We start from the raw sequence: 20,670 nt of genomic DNA, 5'->3' as shown, positions 1-20,670 counted from the left end.
TTTTGCAATAGACACTTTCACTTTATTTGTTTTCGATTACAAACCTTAGCACAAAGTACACCCATGAATAAAAATAATTTTTATTCCACCGAGACAAAAATCCAGTTTTCCATACCCTGCTCACAAGTGGCGGAGTAGCTGTCTCATATTGGACAGACACAAGTGACCCAGGCAGAGGATCATCTCCCCAGGAATTTTCATGCTTTTTTCTTGCCTGATTGCAAAAACTCTGGAGTTGCTCCAGAAGCCCCATTAGCATGACCTGTCAGCACTCAGAGGAGGACAAGCACAAAAGCAGAGGAATGCACAACTTGACAACGAAGTTATTTTTACTATGTCTCTGAATGATTAAAACACAAACTAGACCATTTACTATTTCTGTGCTCTTTATGGAGTATTGCCTTCGAAATGTAGTTTAAAAGTCTGCCTGGCCCCAGAAGGATTAATGATACAGACTCATTTTAAAGAGAGAACACTCAAGGACTTTTAGGGAAATCTCCGATGGTAATACCTTAACTTTGAATCAGTTGTTTTGTTTACATTGCCCTCTGCTCCTCACACACACCCCCCTCTCCTTTTTAAAAAATACCAGGACTGAGTTCTGCCACTCTGGGATTATGTACTATTCATCAATCTAAGCCCATAGTACTTTTTTAAAAAAACAGTGTATAATAAAATCTTGCTGCCTTTTCTTTTAGCAGCTCCATATGCAACTGCCACACACACAAAAAATGAAATCATAGTTACTCAAAGAAATTATGTTCTAGTACAAGCCCAAGCAATCCCCAGAAGGCCTTTGCAAGACAACGTGCGTTCACACCACCTTGGCCTGCCTTAAACTGTAGCACTCAAACTACCTGCATGACAAACATGTCTTCTTTCTGAAATCCCGGCTAACTCCCAATTTACAATCAGCCGTAAACTACGTGCACACGCAGTGTCTTGAAACACCACCAACCCCCAAAGTTAATGCTGCCTATAGTAAAATTAGGCTTGTTTCTGATGTAGATATTTTTCATGAAAAATGACTGCAATGCTTACTGCCTTATTTTACAGCATCTGAGGTCACCGACACAAAGATAATTTGGAGGAAATCAGTGCACAGGAGAAGAATCTGTGACTGCAGCTCCATGGGCCCCCTCTGCTCTGTGTCTGCAAAGACACGGGTGCCTGCAGCACCCACTGGACTTGCCATGGATGGGCTTATGCGCTTGGGGCTGTGGCATGGGTGGTTCAGGGAAAACACACAGAAAACACCCTCTGCCCCCTGCGTGCTGCCACTGCTCATCTCCACTGGCACGCTCCCCAGCCGGCTCACGCATCCGTGCCTGGCTGGAGCTGGAAGAAAGACTGCTACGAGAAAGCTTCCCTGAGCAGACGGGCTGCAGTCAGGGATCTCCCTGCGGAGTTGCGGGTGTGAGAAGAGAGAGGTCTCCGTTGCTGGCGGCTGGCTTCCCAGCCCCCTCTCCAGGCACTGAGCCAGCTTCTTGCCTGGTTCCCTTCCCTCCCCAGCAGACTGTAGCACGCTGTCAGGCTCTGTCCTGCACGATTAGGGAAAACAAATATCCTCTACACTCACCACTGGGTTTTTGCTTTGTTATTCACTCATTCAGTGGATTAAAATAATTTCTGTGAGCCAGCACAGCCCCAGAAACTGCTCTGTCCACACAGCTGAGGAAGCCAAGAGCTGAGTGTGGGAACAGGAGAGAGCAGGAAGAAAAAGAAATAGTGAGAAATGAGCATTGCAAAACCCAGCGCTCTGGCTGAAAACAAAATATTACAGAATTATAACTGGCATAATTACCCCCCCCCAATAGTGGCATGAACATTTTCAGTGATGCTTCTTTCTTCCACCACCTCCTCAGCTGTGCCCAAGTAGCTTTTTCAGGGTCCAAGGAATGAGCTGGATCAGAAAATGGATCCAGGTTAAAAATAAATAAAAATAAAATGGTCGTTTCATACGTAGAACAATTCACTAGTCCAGCTCACCACGTGGCAGTAAAGAATTTTTCGGACACAGCTGAAGGCACAGCGCAAGTGCGGGAACGAGTGGCTTGTGGCTGGGTACAACAAGATGCAGGAACTGCTTATGCCGGTGCTGCCATTTAAAGGTACGCCCACATAATCGCAGCCTCTGCTCCTCACAAAACCAGGCCTCTCAGAAATTCCAGGTGGCAAGCCCCAGTATTTGTTTGCCTTTTATCTTGCGTAACCATTTGCCTCATGCAAACAAAGCAGATGGGAGGGCAATGCTGGCATTTGCTTGGGATGACATTTCCCATGTGCTCACATGGGTCCACAGTGACACAGAAGATCCAGAAAAGACCCATCAGGGGATCCTCATGTGTGTGCAGAGTTTGCTCGCTGGATGCAGGATGGCACATTCTTGAGAACAAAGGAAAGGTCAGAATTAATTTCTTTCAATTGCTTGTTTAACTTCAATGATATCTTGGGAGCTAGTTAGTTCCCAAGGTAACATTTATCTAAGTACGCCCTTACAGTGGCTTTGAAGATGTCAGATGTTGGCCTTTGTTGCTAGTCCAAGTAATCAAAATACTGATTTCTCAGCTAAGAACCCTGCTGTAGACAGAGTTCAGCATAGCAGTTCTCATTCACAGGAACGCATTTTGCGTTGCCTGCTGAGCCCTTCTGATTTACTTAGCGGAAAAAAATCAACATATAACCAAAATGTTTCCCACCCCATGTCATAGCAGAGATGAAAGAGAGGCCTGACAATATTTCTTTGTAATACTTACCCACCCAGCTACACATAATTTCTGATTCACTGACAGAAATCCAAAGGTCCATCTTAATTTCAAGGTGGGCAAACCATGACAAATACTACAGCGTAGAGATAAAAGGTCTCCCTTTTACCCACAGAATAGATACAGCACAGGCACACTCTACCTGAGCTTCCCTGCTAATAGCAGGTAGCTCAGTTGATTAATCACACGTGGGCATGTTTAATTAACCTATGCAGAGAATTTTAGACCACAAACAAGGAAGAAACTCATATGACTACAGACCTCTGGTCCTTCCAAACATAGAAATCCAGTTTCCAGAGCAAACTCATAGCTTTCTCATTTCCACCCACAAGACAGAGGGCTTCCATAAATCCATAAAGCACTGAAATTCCGTTAGGAGAACCAGAAAATGCAGTGCAGCCCATGTTAACCACCCCCAGTATTTAGAAACAGGATTTGAAGCCTAATACCCATTTCTCTAACACAGAATATATCACAACACGATTTTTAAAAGTAAATTAACCTTGTTAACCCCATGGGGTTTTATTATTTGCACTGTAATAGTTCTCTCCTTTCTCTCCACCTCTTTTTCTTAAACCCTGTGGTGTGTATTTGACTTTTTATTTAAGATTTTTAATTGTTACTGTAGAATTTTACATTCTGCATTTTCTGCAGGAAAATGTCTATTCTATTCTTAACAAAGACATATCCATGTTACCATGTCCTTGGGAGACACACGCTGCCACCCAGGAGATATTTGATAAGCAAGTACCCCACAAATGCAAGCAGCCAACACTTCAGTTCATTACATGAAACAAGTCAGGAAAGCAGACATGCTTCAACTCTACACTTTCTCACCTGGATTTGGCCTCTGAAGTAAGTGATTTCTGTACTGTAGATGCTATAAAAACACTTACTGTTTGGGACAAAGTTTAGGACTCCCATTTCAAACTATCTTTAAAACAAAAAAAATTAATGTGTCTGTGCATAAGAATTTAGTGTAACTTAAAAAGGTCCAAACAGCTTTTCCCTTCCCTCTAATAATTTTATTGAAAGTAGCAAACATTTTGTGCCTCTTTTAACAGGTTTTGCTGCCTGATGCAGCAAACGAGAGAAATCCTCATTTTGCACTGACTTGACTCTGACATCAGTATTCTTCAATCAAGTTTTTACTTCTTTTTGAGCTATTTAAGGTATTTCATATCTATAGTCATAGATTATTTTGAATAAAACTTTGAATAATGAGTACTGATGATCAGTTCAATTCTTTCCCCTTAGCAGAACTCAGCATTCCTCTAAATAGCATTTTCTGAGTATAAATCTGTTTTGTGAGTCTGATGATTCAGTAGAGTCTGTAAGATAACTAGTGTACAACAAAGTTTGATAGAATATTTAAAAAAAAATTCCACATTTTTTTCGCCCTTCATTATTGGAGAGTAGGCTGCTCATTTACTAGATGAAGCTATAAAAGTGATTGCTTTAGAGATTGGGAAAAGTAATTTTCTTTCTCAGTTGATTCAGGCGTCAAAGCATATTACCGCTTAAAGGAAAACTATAATACTATCAGTAAAAGCATTACTAAAGTTGGATTGTGGCTTTCTTTCTTTGTGTAATCATAATTGCATACTTTTTTACTATAAAAGAAAGCTATTTTAAATATAATTGAGAGATTAGTAAACTCACCCACTGCTTACCCCACCTCCCTTCAAAGACTCTTTTCTTTTCTTGGATTAGCATTATGAAGCACTAGGTTTGTTTATATACTTCCTAGATGAAACGTCCAAAAATTCAGGGACAATTTTTCATCTTAACACATGAGGAATTAGAATCACAGCCTTCTATGAATGAACAAGTCTAAATCCCTACCAAAAAATGCAGTGACTATTTATCCCTATCTCCCTTTTTAACTTGTCAACTTGATTTCCTTCTGGTATTTATATATTCTAAAACCATTAGTATTGGCAACAGGCACTTCTAAATGCGCTGACTAGCAATAACAACATTTGTGCAATCATTCCCAAAATGTGGTCCTCAGACATTCATAGCTCTGCTTTGGGTTCTGTTGGTTCCTTCCTGTGCAGTAGAAAACTCAATTCTGGAAAGTGAGAAAGCACACTGCCAGGCAGGCAAAGACGTGAGGACAGAGCGTGCCTCCTCAGAGGGCAGTATTATTTGGTCCTAAGCTACTGCTTTTTATTTTTACAATACCTCCACAATAGAATCGATTTTTTTTCTCCCCTTTCATTAACTGATTGTCTGAGCAGCCCTAGAGTATTATCTCCAGGCTACCAAAAGCCAAGAGCAGTAGCTGGCCTGGCCATGGCCATACAAGCAAAGCAGAGGCACAGCCAGAACTAACCTGAGTCTGCCAGCAGCACAGTCAGTTCCTTTTACTACTTCTTCTCACTTGTCTCTCAGCATCTTTCCCTACTTCTTTCCTTTGATCCTGTCCTATTCTCCTGCCAAGTTAGGCTTTAACTTTTCTATATTTTTTTTCAGATCATTACTATCTCAATTCCAATTATTTTTCTCTCCTTTCACCGATGTTGCCATAAGCCCACCAAGAACATGCTTTGCCTTTTGCCAGCATTCTTTTCTGATCTTTTCCTAAATGAGTTACTCAGTTTTCTGTGTCTCTCCTTCTCTTTCATGATTCATTCCTCCCTTTTATTTCATTTTCCTTACTACTTTCCCCCCACATCACTCTTCCTCCCTCTCCTCCACTCTCTTCCACTTCATCCTCCGTTCATCATTTCACTCTTGCCCTTGCCCACTCATTCATTGTTTTATTTATCACATATATTCATTTAGTTATTCACTCCCCCACTCTCCAGTTACTCGAGGAACATGCTTTATTCTCTAACTACATAGGCAGCATGATATATTCTCCAAGCTTTTACAAATAATTTGTGGAAAGGAAAAAAATAGTGTTTCCTTAGGATGTTTAAGGCTAACCACAATTTTGTAGTGCCCAGTTTGGTCCTAATTATATTTTATTTAGCATGTGTTAGAACTCCTGCAGGTGTTAACTCATGATATACAACCCAAAGGTAGACAGATTGCTGATGGTTGTTGCAGATTGGGACTCTGGGAATTTCTTCTTGCTTTCTTAGCCCAAAAAACAACTGACGCTGAGCTTTTGTTTCTTACCATGGGTCTAAGGTTCTTAAAAGAACCAGGCACATTTACAGTCTCTTCTAAAAGTAAGTATGTAGAATAGACACCGCAGCTCTGCTGTAGCAGACTGAAGAGTCTCATGCTTGATTTGTTATTGTTCTGACCAGCCTGTCAGATGCATTTTTGAGGGCTTCAGCACTCTGGTTTGGTCACCCAGATACTTCATACATTAAAATGGAGACATTTTAAAGAGACAAGTGGACATGCCCCAATGTCAAAAGCAGAAAAATCCACACAGTGCACTGAGGAAAAACAAAAAGCGCATAAGGAAAAAATGCTTTGGCTTTGAGGAGATACATAGGGGATACAAATCAATAGCTTGACAGTTAGCAGCTTTTTAACACAGATAGACTTTCATCCAAACAGCCTTTATGAAATGTAGAAAGCAGGATAAAAGGAAACCACAACTCCACAGATTCTATGTTATTAGCTGGGTGAAGGACACGTGCAATATACAGTCAATAGAAGTGACAGCACACTGAAGTCACGGAGGATTTTAGTGTCCCTGAGGGACTAGACCACAAGTATCATCTCATTTCTCTAGTGCAAATATCAGCAACTGTCTCTGAAGGACAGGAATAGAGCTATGTTACTCCTCTGTGACATTTTGAACTGGTGGAGAACCAGGTCTGTAGGACTTCTCTTTCTTCTCCAAACCACACAGGACAGACAGAATTAGCTCGAGGACGCTGAGAGAGAGAGGTGGACCAGTTCAGAGCCATCTGGGATGGCAGCAGGGTACAGGACAGGGGCTGCGTAACTGGACTGCTTGCAGCTGCACACTGGGATCCCTACGAAAGCAAGGCCAGAAGGCAGCATGTGCACATCTAGTCCCAATAACCACATCGTGGACTTGGTGTCAATCCCTTCAAGACACTTACTCTAAGCTGCAGGAGAAAGTGCTACCATTACTTCAGAAGCCCATCTGAAGCAGCTAGCTGGATGCACACCCAGGAAAGCCTGAGGGATGAGAGCGTAGGGCAGCAAGACAAGAGACAGAAAAGGAAATCGATCAGATTCGCACTGTAAAATACGCATAAACTGGAAATGACAAAGATTTGATGGTGAACATGGCTGTGTATTGGTATGAAGTATAGTGAATGCACAGGCAAGCAGGCAACTCCTGCATTAAAACAATGAAAGATCAAACTGAAAGCAGTACTTAGACATTAACAGGGTCATATGAAGCATAGGAGACAGTTCTGCTGGGGGGGAGGATCAGGTCCTTGGAATAAAGACTGCTGCTGTTGGACTTCTCTCTTCTGCATTGCAAAAGACAAAATGAATGGAGCAAATAAGTCTAGGATTCAAGAGAAAAAGGATAGTCTCATATTTATTTTAACTTGCTTGAAACTACCCAGAATATTTGGATCCCACAGCTGATGTTGCACGAAGTCACTCCGCATGAGAGAGGGTAGGGCAGGCCTGGCACATAGGTAATTTTCTGAGGACTTAGTTCGAGCCCTTGGGGTCTAATCTTATTCACAATGACACTGATACATATTAAGTGCTACACAGTGATAAATACCTTAAAAAAAACACAATGAAAACAACAAGATTGTGTGCCACAAACTAACATCACAATAAGTGAATGTCTGGGCTCTTACCTGTGTCTTATTTCTTCATCTATAAAATGGAAACTAAGCTATTCCTCCATTTCCTGTGAGCATCATGAACATTTATTCCTGAATATTCATGAAGCACTCTTATTTCAGTATTAATACCACAGGAAAAAAAAGGAAACAAGTTTGTCCCCAGATAAGGTCTTGACCAGCGTTCAGTAAGCGAAAGAAGAGACAACACAATGAAAATGATCGTGAAATAAAATATCCTACACATGCTTACATGAGCATAAGAATCCCTGTGCATTGAATTTGATAGTCCAGTCGATGTCATATTCAACTAAAGTCTGTATCGTAACTACAAACTGCTTGATGGTACAAAAAGACATGATACAGAGAATACATTTTTTCATACCATAAATGATAGTTTCATGGACCAACTACAGAACGCACAAACTGAGAAGCTACTCTTGATTTATTTTGAGCAATGCATAGTACTGATTCAAGCTGCAACTATCAAAAAGCCCCTGTAAGGATGACCACACTGTACTCCAGCTCACTATCTTTGTAACAACATCATGTGCATCCCACAAGCCCATTCTGGTCATGTTTAATTTGAGAAAGAAGACCTTCATAAGGATGTATGCTAAGAGAAAATCAAAGGCCAAAGAGAAAAAAATCTTTACTGGTTTCCTGGCAATACTAGAAAACATTTTAGTAGAGGTTCAGCATAAACGTATATGATTAGAAAACACAAATGCCCCTCTCCCAAGACACAATACAAGGAGAGTTAAAAGAGAAGCTAAAGAAGAATGTTAGAAATAAAACAGTATCCTTCAATAAGTAGAGAAAAGGCAAGAGAGGGAAGGAACAAAAGAAAAGTAAAATTTAACTCAGGAGAGCTAAATGTAAAACTACAGAAATTGAATCAAAAATATTTTGAGGAAATATGGATACTGAAGTTGCAGAATACGTTGCTACTGTGCGTAGTGTTTTGTGGACGACAAAAACACAAATAGATTAAAAAACGATTGCACAAATTAAAGGAAAAAAAAAATCATCCAAACACCACAACAGATTGCTGAACTTCATGGCAAGGCAGTTCCTAACCTACAAATTGCTAAAAGGATATACAGAGTAAGGGGAATGTCATCCTCCACTTGTTTCAGTTGTTATACTCCTTCCGTAAGCATGAGGTTCTGCTGACCCCAGCAGCGCAGAAGACCGACCTTCAGTCTGTTGCCATTGTCTTATGGCTGAGAACAGTTGCTGTGACCCTTTCCTTAGGAACTGTTGTTTTTGAAAGCTTGACATAGCAACCATCATAACATTCTTTTGACATGATTTTGAAGCTTAGTATAGATATTATGTAGTCCTATAACTCTGCTGGTATTTTTCCCATCACTTTATGCAAACATGACTACTGAGATTAAAAGCATGAAGAGCAGGGATCTGTTTTGAGTCACTGAAATGACTGTCAATTTCTGCACTACATAACTACTAATATTTGCACACTATACATAGTTAATATTCTGTCTGAAGGAAGGAAAAGATGCTGAATGCACTCTGTTCTCAAGCGTAAGCATTAGAGACAATCACTCTGTAAGAGCGTGCAATAAGAGATGGAAAGGATGGAGAGTAACGCAGACATACCATTCTGGGAACTTTTCTTCCAGTTGAATTACTTTAGAACAAGCTTAATGTAATTTACTTTCCAACCATTAGGCTGTGCAAAAATTCATAACATTTAGAGATCCAAGTGTCTCTGTCATGTCTCTTCAGACGATGGTCTTCTCAGAGCTGCCCAGGTTTGTAGTTGCATTTCAGTCTAGATGACATAAAAAACACTTGAACAAGGTGAGACACCATCACTGGGAAGGCTGAAGCCTGCTCACAAACAGTAGCAATCAAAAATATACCAAATAATACCAGCAAGACTGCTGTGACTGACCAAGGCACAGTTCTAGGAAGACAGCCAGGCTTCAAGTGGATATGAAACATGTGGGAACCACATGAACGGACAAGACAAAATTCACCGACAATAAATTAACCTGCTTTCTTTGGACCCCCATGTAGGACCATTAGCCTTCATCTCTTTTCAGGATAAGATAGTGTTAGTGCTTTCGCATACAAGAGAAAGGATGGGGTGCCAAAATTTCTGCAAAGGGAGTACAGCTACCTAACAAATGTTTTCTGAGCTCAGATGGCCCTGGCAGCTCTTACCAGCTCTTCCAGTAACTGTAGGTAGGAACTTGCATGCTATCCATATGTTTTAAAAATGTCACAACTAATTTCTGCTAATGCCATCCGTTATTGGTTCCTCTTAAAAAGCATCAGTGACTCAAACAAACTACTGCCATACAGGAAGAATCCATTCCAGCATGTAAACTATCAAGCAAGATTTGGAGATGATCCGTGTGGTACGAACCTGCTATGTTGGACTAGACAAAAGCAATTTGGCTGTTCACAAGATGGCTGGATTACCAACAGTCATAGTTGTTCTGGAGCTTATGAAATATGAAAGTGCCCATTTCTGCCAAATCCACAAATACACAGGTATTAGTAACAGACTCAAATGCAAAGACATTTGCAAACTGAAATTATGTACTAAAACACCGATCAACCTACCGTGAAAGACTTTTTCAATTACAAATTTCAAAGCAGAAGAATTATGATATAGTTTCTACTAAACACCTAACATCTTAAAAGTGCCTTACTGGACATCTAGCCTTAATTCATCAAGAAAAAAATGTAGTATTATTTACCTATGGGTCTTTGAAACAATGACTACAGATATTGGAAAGCATGTGACTGATATTTTATAATGCAGAAGTACACATTACCAATGGGAGGGTACTGTCCCTGGGAACACATCCATTCCTCTCAGTGCAGGTATTCACTTCTAAGTAAAGTCTACAGACAGATGCTGCAGAGCTTAGAATTAGAATTTATTGCTTGCATATCTGGCTCTGATGGGCACAGTGGTTTTGGCTTAAGTGAACCTTTTTTCCTCTCCCTCTTTGCAAAACAAGCCAGTACAACCCAAAGCCCTGGTTGCCTTCAGAATTTAAATTATAAGTGAGGTTTTGGGGTTTGTTTTGTTTTGCTTTTTTCCTCTACTGGTTGTGGATGTGACAGCCTCATACTTCTAATTCTCTCATGCTAGAGAACTCTGTAAGGCAGGCCATGCCTAAATCTTCTTAAAGTTGGTGCGCTTCACACTCATAAGAGAAAATAAGCTGTTTCACATTGTGCCTAATTTGGGGATATTTGTGTGTCCAGTGGAAGTTTTATTCCCAGATTAGGCATCTAGATTCCTATAGAACCTGTAATAAAAACTGGACTATCAGTAACTTATTTTTTTTGAGCTAAAAGATATCTAAACTAGGTAAGCAGGCAATACCAATGGAAGGTATGTTGTTTACCCCAGCCCCTCATTTGGAATCGCACAGAAGGATCATTTCTCCAATGAAGTTTCAAAACCCTGTCCTACAATCAGAAGCTTAAAATAATTCTTTCACAAATAAGGGCAAGACATTTCTTTCAAAATATATCTGGTGGCAGTAGAAGGAGCAGAAGCAGAGCAGGAACTGGAAGCCAGGTTTCTTCCATCCCAAATGAATATGTGACTACTACAGAGTCATCTTTAAATGCAGACAGAGGTTAGAAGATTTTCTGCAAATTGTTAGAGCTCAAATGGGAGGGACCAAGGGAGTACCACTACAGAATACCCTCTGCACTTCCCAATCCTTTGTGATTGCAAACTCTGGTTTACAAAGTTTAAGATTTTCAATACTAGCTTAAACAATTTGCTTTCTGTCAGGTGCCTTGTCAGGTAGACAGCTCTTCTTCAAGTTGACAATTTAGAAACCTTCAGACAGAGCAGGATTTTTAACCTAAACTTCTGCAACTCAGACAGATGTTCTGTGTCAAAGACATTCTGTGTATCTATATGTGTGTCTAAGATGTAACAAAAATGCTACCCACCTGCTCTTTTGAGCTATGTTTCATAAGGTTGGACATGGCTTACCTTACATTGCAGGATCTAGCTCTCCAATGGAAACAAGTGAGAAACGTTGCATATGAGTTCTTATAGGGTTTAAGCATAAAACCAATGGTGAACATTTCCCTGCTATCAAGATGTTAGTGGATGTGTGCACACCTAGCAACGTAAACTGAGGTAAGAGAATTTAGGTGCCTAAACAGAAAGATGTTTACCCAAAAACCAACTAAGCAGGAGTTTCTGCATGTTAGTGTTGCCTAGATGTTAGGTAGATACTCGAATGCTTGAATCTCTGATGCAAAACTGATACCTGCTTCGTTCTTTTAAGATGGTTGCAACTAGTTTCGGAAATTCTGCTTGGTGTTTCTCATTATGCAGAACTCTCTCAAACTTATTATGCAGTTCTAAGAGGTAAAGAACATAATGAGATCTTTCATCTTGGAATTGGCTTTAAGATTGCTTGTCACAGGCTGAAAATTGTTGAGAAAATATCAGGTAACAGTCTCCAGCAGCAACTAATAAAATCTAAATCAAAGCATGCATCTACTCTCTTGCAGGTACCCAAGGAATATAAAAAAATAATAAAAAAGGGAAAAGGCATGATTCATAATAAATCAAAATAAAAAAAATAATTTAAAATCAGATGTCAAAGGCCTCGCCAGTACAATTTTCATTAGCTGCCTTCTGAACACTGTCATATTTTAAGGTATGGCTCAGGCAGGGTTTTAGAAAAATGTCAATGTTTAAAATTTGAAAGGAAAGGAAGAGGGAATTTCTCCCCCTCTGTTCACATCCACCTTTGTTTAACTCTGTAAAACTCAGATCCAAATTACTTGCTTCCTTCAGGAGGATTCACCCCTAGTCTACTGGTCCTCTCAAAGGATCCCGCTTACTTGTTCCTGAAAAATCTTAGGGAAAAATTAGTCTATTTTTGGTACTGCTGAATTTTAAAAGAGCAGGAGTTTATCCTATCTTCAACACTGTTCCCTCTCACACAGTTTTGGAGAATCCAGCCTAGGAAAGACTGATGAAGCAAGCAATGGAGCTACAGCTCAATTCAATGCCTTATATAAAACCATCAACTGAACTTCAGCTCTGAAGAGCACTCTTTACACTCCTATGGAGCATGCATGAGATTATATCATTTTTATGGCACATTGTGCAAAAACTGGCCATCTGGACAGGCAGAAATCTCTTCAAGATGCAGCTTGAGCATTCCAGCCTCCCATTGTATGAATAGAGTGTATTTTCTTTTTAGTCTTTGCAATGTTTTTACATTGATTCTCAATGTTATCTTCACATGAAGAGGAATTAAAGGCTTACTTAGAATCATAGAAATACCAGATTAGAAGGGTCCTCAGAAGATCATCTGGCCCAATCTTTTGTGGGAAAAGGAGCCTGTATGAGATCATCTAGCAACCTGTCCAGTCACATCTTGAAAACCTCCAGCAACAGGGACTCTACCACATCCCTGGGGAGGTTGTTCCAGCAAATGATTGTTGTTATTGTAAAAAAACTTTTTCTTTCTTATGTTGATATGAATGTACTTAAACACATAAGTTTATGTTCTCCTTCCAAATCATTATGGAACTATTAAAACCAGCTTTGAAAACCAATCTAGACCTTTTCCTATGCACCGGAGCCAAATACTCACGAAGCCACTCCTCACAGGGGCTTGTCTACTTTCTTCTTAAAATTGCCAGTGATAGCTCTTTCATAATCTGCTCACAGTCCACTGTCCCCATATTTGGAACATTTTCTCTAATACTGAAACCAAATATTCTGTGCAGAATGTAAATCAATGTCATCAAGGCTTACCCTACCAGTGGCTTTCAAAAAAACCCAAGTCACCCACAACCCAAAACATCTTTTAGGCACAGAGAAACTTATCACGAAATGCCCTCTCTCACTCCTATAGCTTTATCATTTCCAGAGAAAATGGCAGTTTCTCCCAAATGGTGAACTCCACATTCCTAGGGCTTGCAGCACACAAAGGCTCTAGATTACAAAAAATGCTTAACTCACAGCTTGTTTCGTAAGGAGAAACTGGACTAATGTTTCCAGGTGATCTCAATTTTTTCTATGATGTAACATAAGTTTTTCAGTTCGTCTATAATATGTTAAAAATATGACATCATCTTCCCATTCCCCCCCAGCTAGGTAGGGAAAGGGAACGTAATTGTGGCCAAAGGTAAGAAGAACTCATGTCCCACAAGCATCACAGCTCTAAAACTATGCAGCACCTCAAGTGTGCCAACAGAAGCAGACAGAATATGGGACTAAACACATTTCATCTGATATATAAAACATATTCATTATTGCTGTCCATTGTGCAACAATTTCATTAAAACAGAAGTACAGGAAAACCCCAAACCACTAGAAGTCCCTAGACGTTACATGAACTCTGAGCTTATGGTGCTATGGCAGATTAATCCTATCCAAACCAGGTTCCAGTGGTCCTACCTCCCTCGCCAACCCCAGCTACGTGTTTCCTATCTCTGTGTTGTACCCAGCATTTAGGCCTGTGAGATCATACACCGAGTAATGCAGAAATTTAATGCAAATGACAATTAAGGCAGCCAAAAAAAGAGCAGCCTAGAGCCAAAACAGCACCCTGAACTGTCTTACCACACAACCACTGGTGCAAGGAAGAAGGCAGGGTCAACACACGGTGGGGAGGGCAAAGAGGAGACCTGGGATCATGGAGCTGCCCAGACATAAACTGATTAAATTTGTCACGGAATGGTATCTGCTAGTGTTTGCAGTCTAAAGCACACAAATAAAAGCACAAAAAGCTTCTAAAGCTCCACTTTCTACTAATTTCTTTGTCTCCCTGCAACAATATATCTTCTTAGTTTTCTCGGTTTTGGTTGTACCTGCTTAAGAGAGAGTGTAATCCTGGGCAAATGTGCACAAATTGCTCAGTGAGTAACAGCTGCACATGTGATCTTGTGATTAGATCCTGCCCTAGCACAATGACTTTATATTATTCTCCAGTTTTGTTGCTAACATTCAATAGCTATTAGTTGAGTTAGCTGGTTTTGTTTTTTTTAAATTCACATTGTGCCATGGACAGACTCCTCTTTTCATATCTGCCTTCGCCAGCACTGACAAAACAAAAAACATTCCTTGCAAATATATGAAAAATGATTCATGAAAAGGGAGTACTGGGAAAAAAACAAATAGAAAGGGAATGAAGCAGTGTAAATTGAAGAAAGGAAATCCGTTGGCATGTCTTAAAAACATAAACGCTGTCAGCTAAAAAAAGATTGTAATTAGTAAAGGATTTAGATTCTGTACACGTAAGAAATGATACAACCACCTGCTAATGGGAGACGATACTATTCAAATATTACTGAAGAACAAAGACTGGTACATAATTATGTGCAAGGAGTGGGAGGGTTACAAGAAATGTTTCAACCTAGTAAACTGAACCACAGCTGAGAAAAGGCTAAAACAATAACCTTGAAAACAAGCATTAATAAGCTACTGTCACAGCACAAGGAGGATAAAAAAAGAACATGTTTGTTTACACAGTGAGCCAAATTTTGCCTACAGGCAGACCTACCTTTCACAAGAGAGTCATATATGTATATGCATAGTATTCGTATACATATGTGAAAGTGAAATATAGCTTTAACATTAACTATAGAGAAGTAAGACTTCACACCCTAGGACTGCATATTACAAAAGGTCCTATAAAAATAACATCATAGTTTATAGTCTATTTAGTAATAATTTTGACAACATGAGCTGAGAGAACTTACATGTAGTTAATTTTTTAAAATTACTAATATACATTTTTTTAAATTATGCCTATAGAAAACAAATGCTCAGGTCTGGCTTCTGGTGCCTGTGCTGCCATTAATAATCACTAGTTGACCCCGAGAGACAGAAACAGCAAGCGACTTCACCTAACAGTGATGTTGTAAAAAGAAATTCATTAATACTGTATTTGCAGAGCACTTGGATACCACAGTAAGAAGCAGCATGGAAAAGCCTATGAGGAAATTAATCATTCTGCATTCAGTGCAGGATCTGGCAGATGTGCAATAAAGAAAGCCTGGAGACATACATTAAATATGAAGATAAAAAAAGATTCTAGCCATTACCAGCAGAAATAATATCCCCTGAATGAGTATCATCTGCCTTAGGCATTAAATGTTTGACATATTCTCATTCAATACGAAGGAAAAACTTCTGATTAATGTGGTAAGATTATAGCAAGTACCAGACAGGTATTCCATGCAAAATATAGAATCTGATAATGTAATTAAAGTCTGTCATAAATACACGTTCTGGGACTAGTATTTCCTCATTTCCACATACTTAATTTCGCAACTAAATAACGCTCCCAAAGTGCAGCAATTATTAGCAAATGTACATTATCTCAGCACTCAGAGGCTCCTGTCACCACAGCTCTAGGTGTGTTATGTGTTGGCACAGTAAATCAATTCATGTTTCATGCTGCAGCTGCTAGACTGCTTCTGTAATCAAGCTACCCTGTTTTACAGCTAGCTCAAGAGAGTCAGGATAGCGAAGACATGCCAAAAAAAAGGCTTAACAGTGGCGACAAACCTGCAGATTCACAGCTAGCTCAGATATCTGTACTAATGTTGCAACTGCAAATTACTAATTTTATTTTACTCTACATCAGTTCAGTTCCACTCTCCTGTCCACATAAATTATGATTTATCTTACCCCATCAGCTCAAATCTGAAGTCAGATTTCAACTCTCTCCTCTGTTAATCAGTAGGGACGGCTGCTGGAGAGGAAGGATGTGTAGGGAGGACTCTAGGATGCACCCCTGGGTTGAAAAAGGTCTACCAAAGCTGCTTTCTACAGTACTTCAGAAATGGGGAGAAGAGGCAATGGGGGTCCATGCATGCCGGTCTAGAAAAATGAAAGATGTGCTAGAATAATCTGGCTGGCAGAAATAGTCTCAACAACTGTGCTGAGATGCAGCAGTGCTGTAACATATCATGGTTCCTAGTACAAAAAAAAACCCCAAACCCACTGCATGAGACCATATGGATGAGCAAGTATAGTTCTTCAAGCAACCACATATAAACCCATGCCACTGTGTCGAGACTAAGACAGTTACCTGGGCTGCTTAAGTCAGAAAGGGCACACTCCCTGAAGATGCAGCGTAAGGTAGATAACCACGGGCTGTGGAACTGCAGCATCCTTAAAGGTTCCCAGGCAGTATATCAAGAGGTACGTCCTGGGGCTGACACCCAAATTATCCCTCACCCTGACCCCAGGAACCAGCCTGCATAGCATGGGGGCACAGCTCAGGGGCTCTGAGCACTCAGTCTGCTGAAAAGAAAGGCAAGGCTCTTCCACCTTCTCTGTGCAATAGCAACTGCCTCTCACGTTTCGCAGGACAGCCCACGACCTGGAGACAGTCTGAGTCTCACATACCATCTGCCTTGGAAAGAAGAGGCTAGCCTATGCTTACCTTGCAAGGTGAAGGCAGGCTCAGGAACACATGAAGCTCCAGAGCCCCACAGGCTATATATGTGCTTTCTCTCCATGCTACTACTGCCTGTGGCTCGGGCTCCAAGCGTATTTGCTGCTTAGGAATAATCAGCTCAGTTTATTAGCTGGTGAACCACAGAGCAGTGCTTGGACCCTCCTCTGCCTAATTCAGACAGACACCACAAGTGGGAGTTTGGGTCTGTCCAGCCAAATGTATTCTGGTTCTCCATCTCAAGAAGCTTCAAAACTTGGCTGAGCTATTCATATATTTACTGCTTGCTTTCCCACACGAGGAACATTTCTATTAAAAAGGGTGCATGGCATACTTTCTAAGACAAATCTGACCAGTTGCAGGGAAAAAAGAACTAGTTATCTTCATGAATATACATGTTCAAATGATGATGCACAGTTCCCTTTCAAGAATCAATTCTGACTGATTTTTGAGGATGCAGGTGGCCAGTGCCTCATGAACAAAGAGATTAATGGTTTTAGTAGACAGATCTTCCAGGATAGCATAGCAAAGCTTAATGATACATTTATCCTCAGCTAAGACAATGGTAGTAGGTAATAGTAATTTTTTTTTTCTCCAGCAGACTTGAAAAAGGCTAATATAGATACGTTTTCCATTTACTGTGTTATTAATGTTATTCAACTAATGGAAATTGGAGTAGTCTTTTTTTTTTTAAGCTAGCCTACCAGTTAGCTTCTATTTGACACAAGCAGGACATACCATGAATCTGCTGTTCGTATAAGGTCTGCTCATTTCAACATAAAATTAAGACAACTAAATTTGATTGAATGTTAAAATTAACTTATCTCTTTTCAGGAATGCAGAACCAAATAAAGATTTACCTAGCTTTCCTGGATATAAAAAACAAACAACAAACCTAAATGCAGGTGAAAGGCTTGCAACAGAGTTGGCAATCACCACGTCATAATCAAGACGTTCTAACAAAAATATCAGAATTTGTGGAAATAAGCAAACCAAAACATGGAATGAGGAAAAAAAAAATATTCATAGTGAGAAAAGCAAGAAGTTATAATACTGATCTTTGAAAAAGACCGACAGTACACAATGATATCTACAATTACAGGGTTTAAAGACAATGACAGCAAAATTCACAAGAATTACTATAAAAAAGTGACTTTCTCCGATTCTTTGTAGCTCAGAGCACTCAAACATATCGATCACTTCATTTGAATACTCTAAAATTTCCTGTCTTAGAAATCTGAACAAGGCATAAGGGAAACTGAAGCTAGTAAAATTGTAAAAGCCTACGTTCTGTTCATTTGTTTGTTCAAAAACTCACAGGTCTGATTAATTCCCACATAAACTGAAGGAAATGTTAATGACAAACATCGCTCCCTTTTCTAGCTAAAACTTTTACTCATCTTTTTTTGAAAGAGGATAGGTTTTGATCTTGTGTATTCTCAATAAATGATAGCTAAAATATCTATTGCCAGGTACATCAATATAAATGTACAGGCCCTACCTCCCACCTCCTCTGACTCATGGGAACTTGGGACATTAGAATCACAGGGAAAAGAAACCACTTTTTCAAAGGCAGTTTCACTGACACTGATATTAAAATACCTATTTCTTTTCCAACACATCAGAAGAAGATAATTCCTTACTTCACAGACGTCTGACAAAGCCAATGTATTCTTACTGGTTATCAAAGGATCAATATCACTTTTGGTTGTGTAACAGAAATACTCAAAGCCCTGGAATAGGCAGTCTGGTGATATGACAAGTCTCTGTAGTTATTACATTTAAATAACATGTCAGTATTGATCAAAAGATGATCTCTTTAAGGGACCAGGACTTCCATCAGTAGTGTTCTTTTACTTGCCCAGTGAGGTTACAAGGAATTTAAACAAATAAAGATTGATCTTTGTTGGAAAAGGGTGTTCTTTATTCTTTACCATAATCAGACATGTTATGTTAAGGTGCTGCTACACATAGCAACTGCTTTGCTTAATTTATTTTTTAGAATTCCCTTTGTGATCCATATAGTAATCTATGTCAAAAATGATCATCATCAAAATATATAAGTTCTTTTTGTCCTTTGAAAAATGTATCCTACCCTTAAAATCATACTTTTATCAGATTATATAGATAATTAATGTATTATTATTCAGAAGTATGTATGAGATTTCTAAAACTCCTAAGAGATTCTAATTTCTTTCAGCATTTCTTAAACTCTCTGTGCTATTTTTCCACACAGTTTTACATAAAGCAAGTTTAGTCACGTAGTGCCAGTGTGTAATCCCTCTTTGGATAGGGATTTTAAGCCTCAAAAAAACAATTAGGAAAGCAGGCACCTATGAAATACACATAGCACAGAAAAGCTTGTCAGCTGGCTAAATCTGACTGACACTCCATTTTCCAGTGCTTCAGAATCATCTGTACCACAGACATATTGTTTTATTAATATAATTTAATTTGCTATTGCTCAAAAGAGGAAACTATCTTGTCCCACAAGGTATGACAGCAGTCTCTGAGGTTACGTTGCCCTCATTAGAATGGCTATAGTGAGTTTAAACATCTATCCAATCACTGCACCACCTTTTTAGCCACTTGCAAACTGCAAACTTCAACTACACTAACAGAGTTTCAGATTTTTGATAACTATGAACCAGAGAAAGCTGAAAGACTGTAGGGTAACAGTGCTAAACCGGTAATGTGCATTTTATACATCATCTGAGTCTGCATTTTAAGTAAAAGGAACATTACGTAGCAGTTAATGGCATAACAACATAAAGACCTTAGTCTTACCCTTTGTTTTCAAGTCGTTTAATACCTTTGATTCCATGGGCAGTATATCGCTCACCAGTTTTATCTCTATATTTCGGGATGCCAGTTCAAGCAATTTTTCAAAAAGACGCTGACCCTGGGAAGAACATTAAAGCAAAGCAGAAGTTGTGAGACTGTTGTAAGAATAAAACTGTTCAAACAGCATATCAACAAATTAAAGACATATGTTAAAACAAAAACATATTGTAAAACAGTTGAGTAAATATGTTCCTAGGGTGGTTAAATCTACCCTAACAGTTAGCAGCTCAAACAACTTTTTCTTGGACAAATACCATTTTGAAGGCCAAACTTGCTTCTTCCTTTTCCCAGACTGTGCAATACTATTGATGACAGGTGACATGCAGAGAATGAAGTGTCCAGGTTTTTTATGGTGCATAAACATATTTTTACATTAACTTTCTTCTAAATAATTTCATTCTGTTAAATCAGGATTAAAAGTGCAAGGAAAAGAGTTTATTACACTTATTCTGTATTGAATGATTTTTTTGTAAGTGGTTCTAACCATAGTACAATACATTTTCAAGCGGTCGTGCGCTCATCTTTAAATGAGCTATACGAGGAAGGAAAACAATGATCTACATGTATTTCATACACTTTTCCGTTTTACAGTGTTGTAACTTTACTATTTAAGCCCTATTTCTAACGCAGAACAAAAAAGGGAATCTCATACTGAGCTAGATACATGTTAAACCAGAAATCAAGACATTTGTTTCACATGAAAAATGAAATTTTAAATGGCCACATTTTTCCATATCCAAGAAACAAAGAAAAAGTAGACCTTCTGATTGCATAGTAAATGTTTAATTTTTAGATTTAATATTTTAATTTAAAATGCTTAGTTAGAAGCATGTAACTACACAATGTCAAGAATAAAATACCCAGTGT

The 20,670-nt window shown here is 39.2% G+C and overlaps 1 protein-coding gene across 7 annotated transcripts in view; it reads right to left on the bottom strand.

Annotated features, from left to right (window-relative positions):
* PLD5 (phospholipase D family member 5) overlaps positions 1-20,670 on the bottom strand; it is a 194,765-nt gene that overhangs the window by 45,299 nt on the left and 128,796 nt on the right. For 4 of the 7 annotated variants that reach the window (XM_075043188.1, XM_075043189.1, XM_075043192.1 and 1 more), the window contains one exon: positions 19,747-19,861. In XM_075043188.1, coding sequence (XP_074899289.1) covers positions 19,747-19,861 — 115 coding nt within the window. Of the gene's footprint in view, positions 1-16,187; positions 16,380-19,746; positions 19,866-20,670 lie in introns of those variants that run through there. The other 3 variants (XM_075043193.1, XM_075043194.1, XM_075043195.1) reach the window with 3 other exon arrangements.

This window comes from Buteo buteo, chromosome 12 (assembly GCF_964188355.1).
Source record: "Buteo buteo chromosome 12, bButBut1.hap1.1, whole genome shotgun sequence".
Lineage (NCBI taxonomy): Eukaryota > Metazoa > Chordata > Aves > Accipitriformes > Accipitridae > Buteo > Buteo buteo.
Note: the sequence above shows the minus strand (reverse complement) of the source record. Positions and strands in the feature narration are given on the sequence as shown.